The sequence below is a fragment of the Octopus bimaculoides genome, chromosome 5 (genome assembly GCF_001194135.2).
Source record: "Octopus bimaculoides isolate UCB-OBI-ISO-001 chromosome 5, ASM119413v2, whole genome shotgun sequence".
Lineage (NCBI taxonomy): Eukaryota > Metazoa > Mollusca > Cephalopoda > Octopoda > Octopodidae > Octopus > Octopus bimaculoides.
This window is the reverse complement of record NC_068985.1, coordinates 25,918,094-25,939,565: the sequence shown is the minus strand read 5'-3', so window position 1 is coordinate 25,939,565 and position 21,472 is coordinate 25,918,094. Positions and strand designations below refer to the sequence as shown.

Genomic DNA, 21,472 nt, shown 5'->3' with positions numbered 1-21,472 from the left:
ACGATGGGCTTCTTTCAGTTTCCGTCTACCAAATCCACTCACAAGGCTTTGGTCAGTCCAAGGCTATAGTAGAAGACTCTTGCCCAAGGTGCCACACAGTAGGACTGAACCTGGAACCATGTAGTTGGGAAGCAAGCTTCTTACCACACAGCCAACATAAACAAATAAAAATAACAATAAACAATTTATCCCTGAATATTTTAAGGATTTATATAATTTTCTTTTTACCTGTTTTGTAAGCTTTTTAGTTAAAGCATCAACAAAGAAGACTTAAAATTATTAATACTTATACTTACCGGCATGAATAATCTTTATCTTCTAGACCTTTCAACAATAATTCCTGTGTATAAGACATTATTTGACCACTTTCTTCTGATGTTTCCTCTCTAAAATGGATAAAATAGGTTTAATGTGTAGAATAAATATATATATATACATATATAAACATAATTAAGGGATCAGCAACAGAAATAGCAGCTAAAATGCTGAAACTCCAACAGATAGCATTACTTGTAACTCACAAAGGCAAAACAAGAAGAAAAAACAACGAAAACTAACCAGCCGTAGTTAATCATAGACGCGTTTTTGGCTTAGGAGCGAACAACTCTCCATTTCCTCATCAGTATGATATTCCAGTTGCAAATTCGATCATGCTAGCAATTGTGCATGCATGACCGAACGAACATCATGCATCGGCAGCCACATAAAAAGAATGTAGTCATTATTCATTTATACACATACAACAGGCTTCTGTACAAATTCTAGTTTATTGAAGACAATCCTTCTTCAAGCTATTCTTATAAGAGGAACAGAGCTCAATACTGCTGCAAGTTACTGAAATATTAATTTCAGAGTTCTGTTGATGTTTACTGAGTTCAGTTGTTTTTACTTTGCTGCATCTACTTATAGCTAAGTAGACTATGCTATTTCAGAGTTAAGTGTGTGGTAGTGCAGTTGATGGGCATTCACAGACCTTCATACACCTGAGCCTCATATTACCCCTTTCTAAACTCACAACATGAAACAAATGCACCATCACACTCACCATAAGCTCAATCACACACATCTCCGCCACCTTCACCATGTTATTGTATGCTTATTGTCCGATCCCCATATACTGCATTGATTTTCTTCACACTTTCTATTGCATTGTTGCCTTTATTGAACTTGCAAAGCAAAATATGCTCCTTTGTCACTTCCATTATAGCTTTGTTAAAATAACTGTTAAAATCGAACTCCACTCTTCAAAACTTGTGCTAAGAATAAGTACAAGGTAAAATTACGACCTACTTTTATAGCAAGTTGATGCAGGTAGTTTATCCTGTCCCCCTCCAACTTTTAGTTCAGGCAATTGAAAAAAATGGGTTATTTAGGGGATGACCCAATACTTTAATCTGTTTAGCAGAGCAGTAACTTCAAATAAGAACTGACATGGGTCATGACAATCTGTCTGACTGATGCCAGCATTGAAGGCAGACATAAAAACAATGAAGATAATGATGATGATGCTACTTTCTATTTTATAATAGTAAAAATATAAACAGAAATGTTAACACTATATTTGAAGATATCAAATTACAGTAAATTTAGGGTATTATCAAAATAGCAATTTGTAAACAAAGAGCCCAATTATGAGTTGATGAGCTACATTATCTACAAGATTGCTTTCTGGGCCAATGAATGAATTTCTATGTGGTCACTTGACTCACTTAAAACAGAAGTCAGATCTCACTCAATTCACACCCAACCATGTTCAAAAAGAAAAGATAAATAGGGTAACATAATACTAATAAGTATTATTAGTATTGTTGTATAGTACTGGTGGCTATGGATGAAGAGGAGTGACCTGAAGATAGACAGAAGCACTTATATGCGCAGCACAAGAACAAGCATTAAGGACTAACTATGTAAAGTGCAGAATTGACAACACTGTCAAGAGCAACAGATGCAGAATATAGAAATCTTGGCCTACAAAGAGCAAAGATGTGGTATGAGAAAACTCCGGAAAGAGTCACTGAGAATGAAGATTGCAAAATCCTGTGGGATGCAATGATTCAGTGCAATCACCTGAAGGTTGTAGTCAATGAAGACAGTAGACGTGATACTAATAGTAATTGGTGCACTTGGAAGTATCAGTATTCAACTACCAACTGGGGTCAAAAAGATTAATAAAACGAGTGTCACCTTAGTCTGCTGGCTGTGGACAGCTGACACTTTCCATCATACCCAGCAAAATAAACTGAGAGTTTTCATCAAATAATAATAATAATGATAAGATAATAATAATAGCAACAACAACAAGAGCACTCAGAAAGCACAAACCTTTGCCAAGGCAATACCAATGTCCTCTCAATGATTAGCCAGAGATGATTTTTAAAATGAGAATATCTGAAATAAACTCCACTGCTCTCACAAACGAGAATACTAAAAATGAACCCGACCGCTCTCAAAAATTAAGTAAAAAAAAAAAAACAGAAAAATAATCCAGAATCATTGTCTGGTACCTGATTGATCCCAATGGTAGTCATAGAATGTGAAGATGGCAGTAGAAAATTTAGTAGCAGTAATGAATAGTTTACCCTTATCTAATACAAGCCAAAGTTAACAAATTTACCATTCAAAATAGTTTCAAGGTGGAGGTAATAATAATAAGTTCTTTTTAAATGAATAACATGAGACCTTTTGGTTTTCTCTTCTCTTAAATTCCAGCCTTCCTTTAGTATTCCTGTTGTTTTAGATCAATGTATAGATGTATGTATATATGTAAGTATACTGTAAAGTGTTAATATGTATGTATAATATATAATATATATATTATAAAAATATGTTAGTGTTATTTAATTCCTGAACGGTTTTGCTGCCGTTTGTTTATGTAGTTTAATTTCTTTATCCATCAGTTTCTACTAAGATAGAGACACGAGTAAAATTAACAATAGAGAAACAAAAATAAAACTTTGGAAACAACCTAAAGGGAGATAATTGAGAAAGACTTGAAAGTGAATGAAAGATTGTAATCATATAAAGTAAAGTAAATATAACAAATAATCCAGAATCCTTGTCTGGTACTGGATCGATCCCCAAATCTAATCAGTTCATGCCAGTCATGAGGCCAAACATCCCTGAAATTTTCATCTGAATCCATCCAGTGATTCTTGAGATATCTTGCCCATGGACAAACAAACACAACTGAAAACAATACCTCTGCCTTTGCTAAGGCGGAAGTAATAATAATAATAATCATCATCAATAACAATAACAATACAACCATAAAAGCTAATAAACTAGCTATTGTTGTGAAAAACCAAAACAATAAAGTCTGTTTATTGATTGACATGAGTATTCCTTGTGATCGTAATATCTCGGCAAAAGAGTTTGATGAGCTCGGAAAATAGACTTGCTAATTGAAATTGGCAAAATGTGGCATTTTAAGGCGGTTACAATACCAGTGATTGTAGGAGCACCTTGGAATGATCAAAAAAGAAACTGAAAATTATTTGAGAATGATCCCTGGTTTACCATCCATGCAAGACATGCAAAAATTGCTTTAACTGGTACATCACACATATTGAGAAGAGCAGTGTTGCTATAAGAATGATTAAACCTATGTAAAATTTTATTATTTATTCTTTTTTCTTTTTCTTTTTTTTCTCTTTCTACATAACTTGATTTTGTAAATGAACATTCTGATCTGTTTATTTTAATGGTCTACCAATGTATAAAGTGAGTTTCTTTGCCCAAGTTGTCTGGAAGACACTCGACAAGGAATGGGAACAAAATTGAAAGAAGAAAAACTCATAATAATGATGCCACTTAGCATGTTTTCCATGGGTTGAGTAGAAATAATTTAATTAGTTGCCCAGTTTAACACCACACAGTCACCTGGTACTCTGGGTGCATGTAAAAGAGTCTGCTTTCTTGCAAGTATCTTGGACAAAGTCTCTACTTTGATGATATCTTCTCTTCACTCCTACCAGCCTCGGAAACCCTGGAAAGGGTTCTGGGCACTTTCATTCTTCTTACCTGAGACTGTAAAAAAAAAAAAATTAAAAAAAAGATCCCCCCCCCCACAAGAAAATGAAGAGCAAAGACATTTTGAAAAACTTACCCATAGTTGTCATATACCCACATGAGGATATCATACAATACTTTACGACAAGCTACCCATGGTTCTTCTTTCTGACAATTAATACTAGAAAATATTTCTGCTAACTCATTTGGTTTAAGTTCAGCAAGCAAAGCTTTCACAATATGCAAAGAAGTCAATCGAATATTTTTATTTCTGTTAAAAAAAAAAAAAAAAAGATACATTAGTAATAATATATATAGAAGCAATGAGCATGAAATAAAAAAAAGACAACACAGGAGGGACACATGCATATTTACATACATATACCTTAATAAAATACTGTATTAAGCTAAACACTTAAAAGGAAGGGAGAGAGTCTTAACATTTTGGAGACTACTCCTTCATCAGAAGAAAAGTATAGATGGAGCAAACTACTATTTTTTAAAAAACAAAGAATACCATTTTCAATTAAGTTCTCTGAGCAGTTTAAGATAGAATTCCATAATTTATTAATACAGTTTTTCACTATGAGTTATAATTTATCTTGCTGAGAGACCAGCTCAGTATGTAGAGGACTCATTCATTTGAAAAGGAGGCCTCACATGCACTTTTCTTCATAGAGTCTGAATTGCTTAGTAAATGAGCAGATTCTTCCAGCAAAATAAATAATAACCCAGAGAGTGATAATTTGTGTGTGAACCAGTGTACATGTGTGTGTGTGTGCAAATAGACTCACATACACAGCTTTGGCTTATTCATTCCTACTCATCTCATACACAGAAAGTCCACTGTAACATCTCGTCACCATACACCTTCTTCCAGCCCTACTGCCACCCTGTCTTCTAAAATGTGAACAGTCATACAGCTCATCTATAGCAAGAAACCTGTTCATCTCTGGTCTTTTTCACTCATACTGTACCCTTTTTTAATCCTTATACTAGTAGCATAAAGTTACCTCCCCCATCTCAGGGTTCATATTCTTGCAAGTTGGGTGGGGGGTAAAGTCACATACATATACTAAGACACACACACACACATTAACGCATACCTCAAGCCTACCTCCGTCCCTGTGTGTGTCTGTCTGTGCCTTTAGATGTGTGTGTGTGTTAGTCGTCACAAAAATGTATGTATTCAGACAGGCACAAACACCGTCACATACATATACTTGTCAGTTATAGGCCTAATGTACATAATAAACGCGCGAACACACTCAAATAGAAAATGTGACATCATTGTCAGTGTGGTGGTGGTAAAAGACGTTGTTTACAATAGATGATTAAAAGAAAAATGATAATGTTAAATTTTTGTAATGCAAATAAGTGAATGAAAATATAGTTTAGTTGGTAGCCAAAAGCTTACTGAGTCTTTTGATACCCCATACGTCAAAATCGGCAACTTGGTTTTGGAATGCATAAGGAGCATGCACGCACACACACACACACACACACACACACACACACACACACACACACACACACAAACTCTGTTTTATATATATATATATATATATATATATAGATATGCATGTCAGTTATTATGATGAAAATAACTATTTCTTCTTTCTTATCTAACATGTGCATCAGTGAAATGTAGCACTTTCTGGTAATGCTTCATCTTTCCCAAATTATTCAATAGTTCCTTCTCAAGTAACTAACAATGTCACTAATTTTGAGAGTGGTTGGTTTAGGTGAAAGTGCTTAAAAACTTAAAATTTCTTAGTTACATACAAAGTAAATTTCTGAAGTAGCAATGATATAGCCAAATAACTCCACCTTAGTTTATTAATGACCTAATTATTGAAAGTAAAAAATGGAAAGGTTAAGTTGCTGATCTTAGAATACTGTGAATTTAGAATGTAAAAAAGATTATAAAAAAAAAAAAAAAAAAAAAAGAAAGGTTAAACTAAATACAATAGTAATGCTTAGTGTATTACCAATAATTTTTGCCTATATATCATGGCATGACATTTTTTTTTTGTAGGAAGAGAATACAACTAATTGATTGATTTAGTGTTACAATATTTCTTCCAAAAGTCATTTAAAAATAACTGACAATAACTGAAGAATAAAAGTACTTACCTGTGAGCAAAGAAAGAGAAGAAATTTTTGCTCTTTAATTCTTTGAATGCACCGTCAACATTCTTGATATTCCCAAGCAACATTTCCAAACAATACAATTGGAAATCTCCATGGAGTTTGGTTAAGTGATGGAGCAGCTTTGGTAAATATCTAGAAATAATCATAATGAAAATAAATTACAAATCATAATGGTTTTTCAAATTCTGGCAAAAATGAAGCTATTTTACTGGATGGGGATAAGTCAATTGCATCAACCTCAGTGATCGACTGGTATTCTTCTTTATTGACTTTGAAAGGAAGAAAGGCAAAGTTAACCATTTTGGTATTTGAGCTCAGTACATAAAGTCAGAAGACAAGCTGTTAAGTATTTTGTCTAGCAGGCCCTTTTGCCTTGATGGCCTTTACAAGTCATGTCATCATCATCATTGTTTAACGTCCCCTTTCCATGCTGGCATGGCATGGATGGTTTGAGAGGAGCTGACCAGGCTGGAGTTTGTGCCAGGCTTCTGTGTCTGTTTTGGTATGGTTTTTATGGCTGGATGCCTTTCCTAACACCAACCACTCCGTAGAGTGGGCTGAGTGCTTTTTATGTGGGACTCACACAGGTGAGGTCAATTTTGGCATGGTTTTTACAAATGGATGCCCTTCCAAATATTTCCCCATCTATTACGAGCTTTCTTACATGTATCTTGCATGGCCTTTAAAATAATGAACCATCTTCAAGGGCTCTTAGTTGAATTCAGTCAATATTTTTTATGTGTGTATTTGAATGTACACAATGTATACGAAACATTTTAAATCAATTGTTTGAATTTGAATGAAAAACAAAAAGTACCCACCACCACAAAAACAAAACAATCAAAAAAAATTACATATTTTGATATTAATATAAAAAAAACTTTCAGCCATTTATTTGTAAATTATTCTTGTATATTTGAGATGCAAAAGTTCAGCATTATGTATGTACTGTGAATTTCTCACTGGTAGCAGTCTTTATGTAGAAAATGAAGTATATTGAATTTCTTATCCAGAAGTATATATCAATTCTATTTAGTGTTAGCTTCTCCTAGCCATATAAAACTGCTGCTATTTTGCTTTGTAGCTCACTAACAAGTCTGACAATATGTAGATACCTCAGAATGCTGAGTTCCTCTGTCCACCCCAAAATCTATACACAGGTGACTCGGTCACAGTCCCTCTTATGCTCTCAAGTGCATTGGGTAGCAAGTTGACATTACTAGTTTCAGTTGGCAACAATTTTCTCTATGTATGGTCATGTGATATTGGCCTCTCTCATGTCAGTTACTTGTGTGTGTGTGTGTGTGTGTGTGTGTGTGTGTATGTGTGTGTTTGTATGTGTGTGTGTGCATGTAAGAGCACTCTTGTTAGTGCCACATAAGAGGCACCCATGTTGGCATATATAAAAAGCACCTGTGATTGCACCATGCAAAAAAAGCTCCCATATTTGCACCATGTTAAAAAGAACCTGTACTGGTGCCATGTTAAAAAGCACCCAGTACACTCTGTTAAGTGATTGGCATTAGGAAGGGCATCAAGCTGCAAAAACTATGCCAAAACAAACAATTGGAGCTTGGTGCAGCTCCCTGGCCTACCAACTCCTGTCAAACTGTCCAACCCATGCCAGCATGGAAAATGGACATTAAATGATGATAATGAATATATATATTTACGTACACACACACACATGTACATCTGCATACACATACATATACCTAACAATACAAGCTTATATATCTATATCTATATATATCTATATCTATATCTATATATATATATATATATATATATATATATATACATACATACATACTCTTTTACTTGTTTCAGACTTTTGATTGTGGCCATGCTGGAGCACCGCCTTTAGTCGAGCAAATCGACTCCAGGACTTATTCTTTGGAAGCCTAGTACTTATTCTATCGGTCTCTTTTGCCGAACCGCTAAGTTACGGGGACATAAACACACCAGCATCGATTGTCAAGCGATGTTGGGGGGACAAACACAGACATACAAACACATACACACATACATATATATATATACATATATACGACAGGCTTCTTTCAGTTTCCGTCTACCAAATCCACTCACAAGGCTTTGGTCGGCCCGAGGCTATAGTAGAAGACACTTGCCCAAGATGCCACGCAGTGGGACTGAACCCGGGACTATGTGGTTGGTAAGCAAGCTACTTACCACACAGCCACTCCTACGCCTACATACACATGCATATATATACATAAACACACATATACATATATGCAATATTTTATTTAATGACTGTTTTGGTGGGCATGGATGAATAAAGTTCCGAGAACATTTCAACATAAATTTAATTTAAAATAGAAATTGTGCTTTCATTTTTTTTTTCTTTTTTTTAGAGGTGATTAATTGCTTCAAAATTTTATAGTCAGCTGAAAGTTTTTTTTTTTCTCTCAATGAAATAGATTCTTAAAGTATTTTCAGTAAGAAATGTTTAACTCACCTCTTAGCAACTGGTTGATAGTGCAACTGCATCTTATGAAGACAAACAAAGAAATTTCCAAGCTTGGATTCTAAATTATTCATTACCTTTTCAATTTGTCTCATAAATTTCTCAAATTCAGAATCTTTATGCTGATCAAAATATTTCAATGACAAACCTAACACCTCAGCTGTGCTAGCATAAACGATTTTACTATTATGACGAAGTCCTTCAGACAACCGATCAAAATATCTATAAAAAAGAAGAATAAATAAAAATAAAAGTTGTAGTTTACCTGTATGAGAAGTCAAAATATAATGATTTATTTTCCTTAGAAGTAAGACATTTTTAATGTGAAGTGCTTTACTGTTGTTGTTGGCACTCCGTCGCTTATGACGTCGAGGGTTCCAGTTGATCCGATCAATGGAACAGCCTGCTTGTGAAATTAACGTGCAAGTAGCTGAGCACTCCACAGACACGTGTACCCTTAACGTAGTTCTCGGGGAAATTCAGCGTGACACAGTGTGACAAGGCTGACCCTTTGAATTACAAGCACAACAGAAACAGGAAGTAAGAGTGAGAGAAAGTTGTGGTGAAAGAGTACAGCAGGGTTTGCCACCATCCCCTGCCAGAGCGTCATGGAGCTTTCGGTGTTTTCGCTCAATAAACACTCACAACACCCGGTCTGGGAATCGAAACCGCGATCCTATGACTGCGAGTTGGCTGCCCTAACCACTGGGTCATTGCGCCTCCGCTATTGTTTTACTAAGTTAATTGAATTAAATCTAGTGTCTTAAGGGCTGTTGAAAAGAAAAATTGAAATTACACCTTCAAAAGCAGTTTGAATTTTTTTTTCTTAAACTTAGTGGAAAATATAATTATTATTTTGATTGTTGTACATTAATAAAGAAAGTGTATGACTTAGTGGTTAGGATATTTGGCTGATGATTGTAAGTTTGATTCCTTGCAGCCTGTTTTGTCCTTGAGCAAGACACTTTATTTCATGTTGCTCCAGTCCACTCAGCTGGCAAAAATGAGTTGTACCTTTATTTCAAAGGACCAACTTCGTCACATTATGTGAATTGTGTTAAAGGTATACATGTGTGTGAAGTGCTCTGTGACTTGCATGTTAATTTCACAAGCAGGCTATTCTGTTGATTAAATCAACTGGAATCCTCATTGTTGTAACTGACAGAAAGCCAGGTTGTGTAAATTCATGTCTTCAAGGCTGACTACTACAGCAAAGTGATAATCCACTAAGGGGAAAATTGTAGAGTTTTGCCCATGGAGAGTCTGTATGAATCTTATTGCTAAAGTCAGTTAGCTTTTACCCAATGCAGATCAGTATTTAGTCTACAAAACAAGCATAATGAACATTCTGGGTTCATAAAAAGATTAAACATGCTAACCTGGAACTTACTGGTGATGCCACATATTTTCAGTCATGCTGCATACTGTTTAATTACAAGGAAATGTAATTTCTTTTGCATTTTTACAATATATAATTAAACTTTAATATTTAGCACTCATCTAAATGTCCCTGAAACCATGTCAAAGGTATAGAACTGAATATCTTCTAAAATTATAAAAATGTATTACCAGTTGTGTGAAGTTTGCAATGAACCACCAGTGGTATATGTCACAGTTAGCATATTAAAAAACTCTTTTTAAAGCAGGACTAGTAGCTATCCCGCTACACAGTTTGGTACACTGTGGCAATAGTTTAATATCTTATTTAAGAACATCACTATATGTCATTTTGTGAATTAAAATGTGTTTCCTATTTATAGAGAAGATATTTTTAAGAGTAAAAACTCACGTTTCTCGAGGAACATCTGTCATATTTACATAAGGTGAAAAATTACATTTTAATAGAACACCTAAGAGCTGCACACTGACCATCAGACCTCCAGTGTTGGGAGCACTGCTTGTCATCATTTCATATAAAAGCCTATAAGTAAGAAAAAAACAAAATAATGTTCAAATCTTAAATAATAAAGCAAAAATACATAACTCAAAGAACAGTATACATAAACTTGTAAACTTCCCTAATAAAACAGAGCTGTAGTGTGGTTGAGTGAAGTTGGTACTGGTTTTCTCACACAAGCTTGAAGCCTTAGACTTTTAGAAGTAGAGAAAAAGGAAAGAACATATTTAAATTTTTATTTTATTATACAGAAGAAAAAAATGAACCATTCACAATATGTAGTGTGTAAAGTGGTTGGCATTAAGAAAGCCATCCAGCTGTAGAAACATGTCAAAGCAGACACAAGATCACAATGCAGTCCTTGGCTCCATTGCTTCCTGCATGGAACATGGATGTTAGATGATGATGATGATGATGATACAAACATATACACATAGTGTAAAATATTAATATAACAGTAAGATAAATAACCAGTATTTATGATTCCATGTGCATTCTAACAAATCCAAAGATGTATATATTTCTAATGAAAGAAGAAAAACTTACTTATATGGGATATCTATTCTAGCTTTCCAGAGTCCTACCAAAGCTTCCAGCAGTTTAAGATTATTTCGAAATATTGTCCGGTTTGCATTATAAATATTCCTGATGATAAACTGCACCAAACTAGATGCCACATAACGTTCTTTTGAAGTATCCTGATTATTAAAAGAAAATTGAAAAGAAATAAAAGAAAATGTAAAACTCTCCTCAGACACAATAAAAAAAGAAAAGAGGAACTAATAAATTAGTTCAGATAAAACAAATATATAACACACTATAAAAAATAATCAAAACAAAAATATTGCTTTCAAATTTTGGCTCATGACCAGCAATTTCAGGGGAGGGGCTAAGTAAATTACATTGACCTCTGTGCTTAACTGGCACATATTTTTTGACCCTGAAAAGTCAAAATAAAATATTAAGAGATTAAATGTTAAAAGTCTGATTTGAGTTGCTGGTAACATGATTATAAATTTTCAGAGTATTAACCTCAACTATAAAGTAGGAACATCATGTGTTTTAAGATGATTTTACCATGTTAAAGCAAGGGATTGGCTTTGAGGACCATATGACAGTCTTCTCCATTTTGCCTTATATTCTACACTCTCTCACTAACACTCTTGATTTTAATTCCTTTTCCAATATCTTTACAATTCTAATATTTTTGCTGCTGCAAATTTTTCCATGGATTTTATATGCACATCAGTGCAATTTTCAAACAAAAGTTGGCTAAATGTACCAAATAAAGTTTCATCTTGGAACTGGCATTCATCTTGCCTTTTTGTTGAGAAGTAACATGTATTGATAAAAAATATTGTTAAATTTTAAATATTTATAAAACATTTTCTGATATTTTTCTAAATTATGATAAAAAAAAAATCTAGCCTAAAATGGAATAAATATTGTTAACACTTTATGGTTAAGAATTTGCTTCAAGAACAAAGATGATGGAGTGAACAGGTTGTCAGACAACCAGCTGAAAGGATGGCAGTTTCTATCTTATTAAGTGCTAAGTAAGTTGTTATAGCTATTGCTTAGCTCTAGGTCAGTGCTAGTTGAGGAGACCTATGTTTAAAGGCACTCTAATCATGACCACCATGTTTTCACAGGCAAAGTCTATTATATTATCCAGTGCCCTTCCTTTTCAGTAACAGTAGTAATGTAACTGGCAAGATATGTAACTGCTTTTTCTCCAGGCTAAATGGCCATGTAAAGGCTGCTCTGAATGTTAAGTATTTCAAAGTGATATAATTCCTCACAATACAATGACAATACTATAAAAGTGATGAACCATTCATTTACTGAAATGTTTAATTTCAATAGATTCTTATGAAAAAAAAAAAGAAGAAAAGTTACCGAGATTGCTATAAGTGTCTTGCCTAGAGGATATTGGTGTGTCACCTGCCTGAACGACAGAATATTGAGTCAAGCATGTCTTCAGTAATATTCACTTAGTTTACATTTATTTCAATTTCACAAGTGATAGACTTTTGCACCAGCTGTCATTAATGAGCTACTCGTAAGCCACCTTATTATTTCTCTCATATGCAATTTGTAATGTCTATATCTCACACCAATCTTCTTTCCTTACTGAAATCTTTAAACGCATACAAGGCTTTATATGTGAAACTTATTTTGTAAAAGCCATTTTTATATCACTAGCTCAGAAGCCGGTGATGTTTGATCAGGGGTTAAGGATGGGTGAGAATTAATTCCATTGTTTCAGTCACAATTTGAATTCCAACTGTTGGCCAATTTGTCTCAAAGTTCTTATCCTGACATAAAATTAATGAAGTATATGTCATTTATCTCCCTCTTGATCTATGACAGTATCTGACAAATGCCAACCAAGATGGCATGAATCAGCTAAGCTTTACCTGCTAGAAATAGCAATCCAAATGCTTTTAAATCAGATCTCAATGCTAGATGTTCAAGAACCAAATGAAGGGCAGATTTTCAATCCCAAGGTCATCCTGATTCCAAAAAGGTATAATATGTCTACGCAGAGCAAATGTAAACTGAGATACAGGGGTCTCAGGCAGACAGTATTTTGCATCATTATCAGAGAAGTATGTACAGTTTGAAAACTAAGAACTACTTACACGAGGAATTGAATTTTCACCCCAGCTCAGAATCATCACAATAATATCAAGAACAAAATAATTGATGCCTTTTTCTTCAAAATTTCCACAGATAATGAATTCAGAGAGAGGCAACACCCAAAATGAAGCATATTTTTCAAAAATCTGAAATAATCATTAAATGATAAATTCGTAATAAATACAAACTGAAAGGTAGTGAACCAATTTAGAAAACTGCATTGATGGAAAATACATAATCATAAGCAGATCTTAGTGATATTCATATTTTGAAAAAACCATACATACGTATGTATGTATGTATGTATGTATGTATGTATGTATGTATGTATGTATGTATGTATGTATGTATGTGTGTATGTGTGTATGTATGTGTGTATGTATGTATGTGTGTGTGTGTGTGTGTGTGTGTGTGTGTGTGTGCATGTATGTGCGTACACGCATTTGATATACTTAATCACAATTCCAAACTGTTTTGAACTAAATACATGATATAGCTTTTTATATTGTAATCAACTGGAAAGAAACTAGGCATTTATTTTCATTTCCATTAATTTAAAGTGATGATTGAATACCTGTGACTACATAATCATGAATATTGGAAATAATTTTAATATATTCTAAAGAAATTTAAAAAATATATATTCATCTATTATTCCCATTAACTTTAAAACATTATATTGCATTTAACACAACTTACCTCAGCAGTATTAACAATTAGCTTAGCAATAAACAGTTTTATATTTAGGTGTGTTGAAGATGCAGTAAATTTTTTATGAAGGTAATACATCCAAGGAGGCATCTCCTACAAAATAAATAAAGAAAATTCAATAGACATAAATGCTGACAATATATTCAATAATAATACACCATTTTGAGTGAGGCCATTGCCAGTACCTCCTGACTGGCCCTCGTTTCGGTGGCACGTAAAAGCACCCACTACACTCTCTGAGTGGTTGGCGTTAGGAAGGGCATCCAACCGTAGAAACTCTGCCAAATCAGATTGAAGCCTGGTCTAGCCAACTGGTTTCACCAGTCCTCAGCCAAATCGTCCAACTCATGCTAGCATGGAAAGCGGACGTTAAACAATGATGATGATGATGATGATATAACATACCAAACTAAACATTGTATTTATGATGAGCAATTCCTAAAAGTTTCTAGTTCTCCATTCTCTTTATTACATACCACATGACAATGCCCTTTATAGTAAACCTTAGAAGAGCGGGTTATCATCGTCATCATCATCATTTAGCATCTGTTTTCCATGCTGGCATGGGTAAGATGGTTTGACTGGAGTTAGTAAACCAGAGAGCTGCACCAGGCTCCAGTTTGTTGTTGCTTGGATTCTATGGCTGGATGCCCTTCTTAATGCCAACCACTCCACAGTATGTACAGGGTCACTGGCACGAGTGCTTTTACATGTCACTGGCACAGGTGCCTTTTATGTGTCACCAGCATGGGTCATGTATCAACATTAAAAAAAAGAATGCAACAAATTTCAAATAGATATCAATGCATCCAATAGGCCTTTATGAATACTTTCACTCAGAATGCTTCTTCAAGTAATCTCACTTCCAACCTGAGAACACTATAATCTTGACTTTGGGACCAACAACTGTAGAGACAATTAAAGAATATTTTAATTTATAATATAATAAACATAAGCTGGACAATGTTTAACAAGTTGTACTGGAGATATTAATTTTGTTATGTATAAAATATATTTTTCATCATCATCCTCATCGTTCAACGTCCGCTTTCCATGCTAGCATGGGTTGGATGATTTGAGTTTCTACAGCTGGATGCCCTTCCTAACGCCAACCACTCCGAGAGTGTAGTGGGTGCTTTTATGTGCCACTGGCACGAAGGCCAGTCAGGCGGTACTGGCAATGGCCACGCTCAAAATGGTGTATTTTATGTGCCACCTGCACAGGAGCCAGTCCAGCGGCACTAGTAACGATCTCACTCGAATGTCTTTACACGTGCCAGGAAGGTGACGCTGGGCACAGATGCCGTCACAATTTTGCTTTTTCGCTTTCGCCAAAATATAAAATTATTATCAAAGATTCAGTTTGCATAATCTCTGTGTTTACATTACTAATATACAATATTACTATATATTATAGTAGAAGCTCTGTAAGAAAATTTTTTCTATAAGTATGTTCAGTAAAAATATGAACAAAAAACAAGATTGGAAATCTTATTTGCATCCCTATTAAAAACAGGTTAGAAATAAGTCACTGTATACAGGGTTTCTTACAAGCATCTAATTCTTAATTTTTTTATAATGGCTTCAATAACCAAAATGAATAGAGTTGAGATGAAAACATCCATAACTGGAACTTTTAACACAACTTGAGCCCATCCCGACAGGTCTTGTATTCCTAATGTGAGTTATAGCTTGTTGTTTGTTGATGTTAATCTCTAAGCCTGTCTTGACTGAGCAGACCTATGGGGAAAGTTATTCTGCCAGTGACCATCTAGTCTTTTTTTAAAGACATACACTATCTAATGTCTTTTCTTAAAATGACAGGGTGTAATTTGAAATGGATTTCACTGCTATTTCTAGCAGGTCGTGCAACTGTGTTGAGTCTCTCCCCTTTGCTCATGTAGAGATTCCCTCTAATCTAATGTTTATTGTTCATATGGATTGCCATCAAAAGGAAATAGTCTAGAAATATAGAAATATATAGTAAAAATGCTCAGTCACAGGTTATGAGAGATAAAGCTGATCTTGTATCAAACAATTGACTTTTTTAAAAATATAAAATACATACTGCGTTTTCTTTAGGAGTGATATTCTGCTGGTACATATGTTTTAGAACAGCTACCACAGGTAACATGCATTCACTTTGATTAATTTCATCCATTTCAAGAGCATAACCTCTTGTCTGAAAGTAATAATATTTGGAGTTGTAATTAACTATCACGATAAAACTCAAGAACTGTTACAACAATAGATAGACAATGATTCTTGAAATAAAACTCCTAGTCAATTGAATGAGAATTGACTCATGCATATAGTAAACCTAGCAAAAATATGAAATATGATAAATAACCACAATATAACCTCCACTGTATTAATATAATTCTGTTTTTAATTCATTTATATTCTCATCCCAGAGATCAAAATTTGGCCGAAAGTGGGAGAAGTAAATCTAAAGACTGAGTCTTCAGTAATATGACTATGTTGGTCTTAAATCCCAATATCACATCAATTTTATCTTATGCAAACAGGAGCTGTTGTGCCAAGTCCTCAATGGTATTCTTTTATCATCTCTAATTATAGAATATACTTTAAATTCTCTTACAACAAATCAGATTTAATCGATCCATTTCTCTTTAGGTTTTAGTGGTAGATTTTAAAATCTTCATTAAAATTTTAATATTATTTGTATTCATTTAGTACTGTATATCCCTATTAGTAACTAATGGAGGGAAGTTTTATGACTAAGATTTACTTCAAAGTATGATGTAGTCCCTGAGGTGAAAATGATAAAAAGAAGTTTCCAGCATGATTGCAAAGGTAGTGGAATAATTGTCATAGATTTAGTTTTAAGATAAGATATATTAGCTTGGGTACTTATAGTGAATTCCTCACTGTTGTAAGCATTCAGACCAAGTCTTTAACTTCTGGCCTCTCACCAGTTTTGGAAGCCCTCTTCTGGCTAAGCCATTAAAAATTTTTAAAATTACTATCATATGGTATGATAAAAATGACTATTATATCTCCAGTCCATACTATCACATGAACTGGAGATCAAAAACAGAAGTTCATCATGTTAAAGGCTGAAATATATGAATTGCTTAAATAGTTAATATACAGTTGGTACAGAGTTGTTTCAGTCAGTTCTGATCAGTAAAAGTAGTCAAACACTTAGCAACGATTCAGAAAATTTTACATGACATATACAATTTGAAATGCATTAACCATTAACTGATTTTGTGATATATATACCTAATTTATTAGAGGGATGGTAAGGACAGCTACGATTGTCAGAATGTCCATGTTGAATTGCATTTTTAATTATATAATTGACTCTGGCTCTATCAGCTGAAAATTTCCTTAGCAATAAATTCAGCTTTTAACATCATTTGAGCACATCTGAATGTCACAGAAAGGTGAGTCAAAATAATAGCTAAAGAATCAAAAATTCATATCTCATAACTGGCACTGCACAATGTAATAGTCTAGCTGTAATTTGTTATTATAAGTTGGTACAAATTATTCTTGTAGCCAGTTGGGAGCACAATATAACTAAGAAGTATTTTATTACCAAATAGAGCTGAGTTCAAATCTTCCCATGGTCCCATGAAAAGGAATTGCAAAACTATATTAGTTTATTCTCTCTTACTTGACTACCTGAGTGTCCAATTGTACCTGAATGACCCAAATGGATTTCAGGTCATTACTGCTAGAAAACACATACTGGCAAGATACTTTGCATTCTCTGATACAAAACCCAGCAACTTGCTACAAAGTTAACACACAGCCTTCGGAAGAAATAATATTTAAGTAAAAAACCAACATAACTGAAACATTTGAAAAATATCACATTGTTATTACTTTTTCTTCAGATATGGCTGAGGAATTTGCAGAATTTTCTTCTTCAGAAATTGAAGGAATCTCCTGTAAAAGAAAACAAGTAATGTATAATAGAAAATTAGTAATATAAAAGTAATGCATAATGGCTGTTTGTTGACAACTATTCCTGCCTTGTAAGGGTAATATTGCCCAATTGTTTTGCTGTTTTAACAGCAATACTGCATTCAAAAATATCACTTTCTTGTCTGCATTATATGATACACATTCAGTGCTTCTAACAAAACACATGGTTAATATATATATAAATATACCATCGTCATTGTCGTTTAATGTCCATCTTTGATGCCTGCATGGGCAGGATAGTTGACAGGAATTGGCCAGGTAGAAGACTACCCCAGGTTACTTTTAGTGACACATGTCTTAAGGCAGTGAGTACTCTTTACTCTTCACTATCCAAAGTTACTACAGTTCTCATATTTGAATCACAATAGAATGCAACGAGTACATTCTGTAGAGAAAGACAAGGGTAGAGAGAACCATTTAGTACCCATTGTTCTTGCCCTGCCAAGAGCTTGGAAACCACTCTTTTGCTGGTGCCATAACATTGCTTTCTACATTCTCTAAAATGGTTGGTAACTGAAAGCCAAAAATGAAATGCAAGTGTATTATTCTATGAGGGCATTGGTTCCCATTAAGAACTGAATAGGACTGTATCAAGCTATCCTACACTTGCTAGTATGGAAAGTATATATAAAAATGATGATGGTATGATGGTGATATATAATGTGTATGTGTGTATACATATATATATATATATACAGACACACATATGTATATACAAATGAATGCACAAGCATATATATAAGTGTGCTTAATTAAACTAAGAAACCCGCACCTAAATAATACTCAGCCTGCCCTCATTACCCAAGAAACTAACCAATCTACCACAAGCAAACCTCTACCCAGAAAATTTACCAGTGCAAGAATAAAATTTAATGTAAGAATTACCACTTTTGTTTACATTACCATCACATATGTATCAATTATTTCCGCATCTTAACCGATAAGTTATTATTATTATCATTATCATCATTATTATTATTATCATCATCGTTATTATTATTATCAAAATATGAAATATATGAGAACATGTGTAATCAACTTACTTGATGTTCAACATTTGATGAGAGATAATCATATCGACCAATATCAACACTCAAACTGCTTTTTTCTAAATACACTGAACTGAGATGATAAGAGGCAGATTGACTAGCATCCGCCACAACTTTCTGCTTTATTTCTTTCTGAAGTGTGAGGAAAATAGTTTCCTTTTTTGGCTGCATCTGTTAAGAAAGGAAGAAAGAACTATTTACTAAGCTCTTTTAATTTCTGCAATACTACAAGAACTTACATTAACTTTAGTTGAGATGATAATCTGATTCAATTTGCATAAATATACTGTATATGCTCAAATACAAAGTATTGTCATTCAAAGTTAATTTTTTTCTATATGTAATCAGTGATTTTTTAAATATCTATGTATAATCACTGCATGCTTACTTTTAAGGAAAGGTGGTACTCATAACCTTAGCAGGCCCTTCCAGATCGGTGTGGTTAAATACAATCTTGTTCAGCTTGATATATATATATATATATACACATACAAATTCATTTTTCTCAAGGATGCACCATTTCAGAGTCTTTCAGGGATAACTAGCACTCTATTGGCTATGACGACGAAGGTTCCAGTTGATCCAGTCAACAGAACAGCATGCTTGTGAAATCAATGTGCAAGTGGCCGAGCACTCCACAGATACACATACTCTTAATGTTGTTCTCAGGGACATTCAGTGTGACAAGGCTGGCCCTTTGAATTATAGGTACTGCTCAATTTTTGCTAGCTGAGTGGATTGGAGTAATGTGAAATAAAGTGTTGTACTCAAGGACACAATGTGCCATCAGTTTTTGAACTCACAACCTTATGATTATGAGCTGAATATCCTAACTACTAAGCACCATGCTTTCACCCCTTTTGGGGATAAACACACACATAACCATATACACCCTCATTTATATAGATTATTTTAAGAGATTTTTATATTTACACACACATACATACATCACAGGGAAACACACTTATAAATATACAAATCTTCAAAAAGAAAATTTTTTTTAATGTTATAGACTGTTTTCACAAATGATTAAAAACTGCAAGTTATAAACATTTACCTCAAATACAATAGGAAAAGAATATTTTTTTTCTTTATCAATGACATTGTCCAATAGAAATTCTTTCTAAAAAGAAAAAGAAAGAAAACAAGCATATTTTCATCAATATAAATATTTCAAGAGAAATTCTTAAAATCTCAGCAGGTTTGATGTTTTCCATAAACAAAATTATAACTTTTGTACTATTAATATTTTCTACATCATTTGGATGGGTTTAGAATGCGAATCTTTCACATGTACTGATTGTATTCACTTTATTTCATAAGATTATGGTAAATTTCTCTTTTAGAACAGGCTTCCCGCACCTTTATTAACTGCTACAACAAAGCAAGATGGTAGATTTGAGCTTTCTTTATCCTATATCAGTTCCAATTATTAGGCAGGTATGTGAACATGGGACAGTTGTTTTTCAGAACACAGAGCTTTCTGCATTCAACATTGGCTTTATTAGCGAGCTGGTAGAACCATTAACATGCTCTGCAAAATGCTTAATGACATCTCTTCTGTTTTTATGTTCTGGGTTCAAATGCCACCAAGGTTGACTTTAAAGGTAGTGAGCAGGCAGAATCATTAGCATGCCAGCCAAAATGCTTGGAGGCATTCCTTCCGTCTTTATATTCTGGATGTCAGTGCAAATAAAACCACAAGTATGAAATTAATGGTCTGATCAATACTTACTAGTCTAGTAATAGTTAATCTCAAAAATAATGATGATTGCAATAAGTCTTTCTCTGCTGATGTGTGCTAGATGATAAAGACTAAGAGCAGTAGCAAGACCCATCTAAACCATGCGATAATGGAAAAAACAAATGTGTAATGAAGATGAAGGCAACAACAAGAAGAAAGTCATATAACTATTGGAAAAAATGCAAACTGAGCTGCTTAAACTTTCAACTCCTAACAACTCACAAAGAAGGTAAAATAACTTGATGAATCTTTTATTGGTATTAGCTATAGACAAATATTAATATTTACTTTCTCTTCATTTTCAGCAAACAGAAAAACATTGTAAAACTTGAGATCTGTTTGAGTACAAGAAATGATAGCTATAAGCAAGTTATAGGCTGCACAGTGTACTTGTCGATGAAGTTCCAAATATAAAGTTTCTCCACGCATGTCTTCTTTTTTTGTTTGATGAGCAATCCTGAAAAATAGTGAAAAATTGATTAATGATTATCAGCATAATATATATCAGTAAATAACAGTATTTGAAGCAATAGATGTATATCATAATGGTTGATTTTTGACTACCATAAATCCAAGAAGATTCAGCGAAATACACTCGATTTTGTTTGGCATGACTCAAATAATTAATTATATTACTAAACTTCTAATACTTCCTTTCACCCTTGTAACCTATAAAAGGATTTGAGCTCACTATTGCAAGCTATTCAACTCTTTAGCATACAGGAAGGGCATCCAGCTGTAGAAACTCTGCCAAATCAGACTGGAGCCTGGTGTTGCCATCCGGTTTCACCAGTCCTCAGTCAAATCGTCCAACC

At 33.9% G+C, this 21,472-nt stretch overlaps 1 protein-coding gene across 1 annotated transcript in view; it reads right to left on the bottom strand.

Annotated features, from left to right (window-relative positions):
* Positions 1 to 21,472, bottom strand: part of LOC106874950 (DNA-dependent protein kinase catalytic subunit) — a 185,220-nt gene that overhangs the window by 67,772 nt on the left and 95,976 nt on the right. Inside the window, exons 47-59 of the mRNA XM_052968027.1 lie at positions 20,946 to 21,114; positions 19,971 to 20,036; positions 18,908 to 19,084; positions 17,763 to 17,825; positions 15,973 to 16,086; positions 13,893 to 13,997; positions 13,196 to 13,339; positions 11,097 to 11,248; positions 10,443 to 10,574; positions 8,645 to 8,875; positions 6,145 to 6,294; positions 4,106 to 4,279; positions 297 to 386 (exon numbers count right to left, since the gene is read on the bottom strand). Coding sequence (XP_052823987.1) covers positions 297 to 386; positions 4,106 to 4,279; positions 6,145 to 6,294; positions 8,645 to 8,875; positions 10,443 to 10,574; positions 11,097 to 11,248; positions 13,196 to 13,339; positions 13,893 to 13,997; positions 15,973 to 16,086; positions 17,763 to 17,825; positions 18,908 to 19,084; positions 19,971 to 20,036; positions 20,946 to 21,114 — 1,767 coding nt within the window. The remainder of the gene's footprint in view (positions 1 to 296; positions 387 to 4,105; positions 4,280 to 6,144; positions 6,295 to 8,644; positions 8,876 to 10,442; positions 10,575 to 11,096; positions 11,249 to 13,195; positions 13,340 to 13,892; positions 13,998 to 15,972; positions 16,087 to 17,762; positions 17,826 to 18,907; positions 19,085 to 19,970; positions 20,037 to 20,945; positions 21,115 to 21,472) is intronic.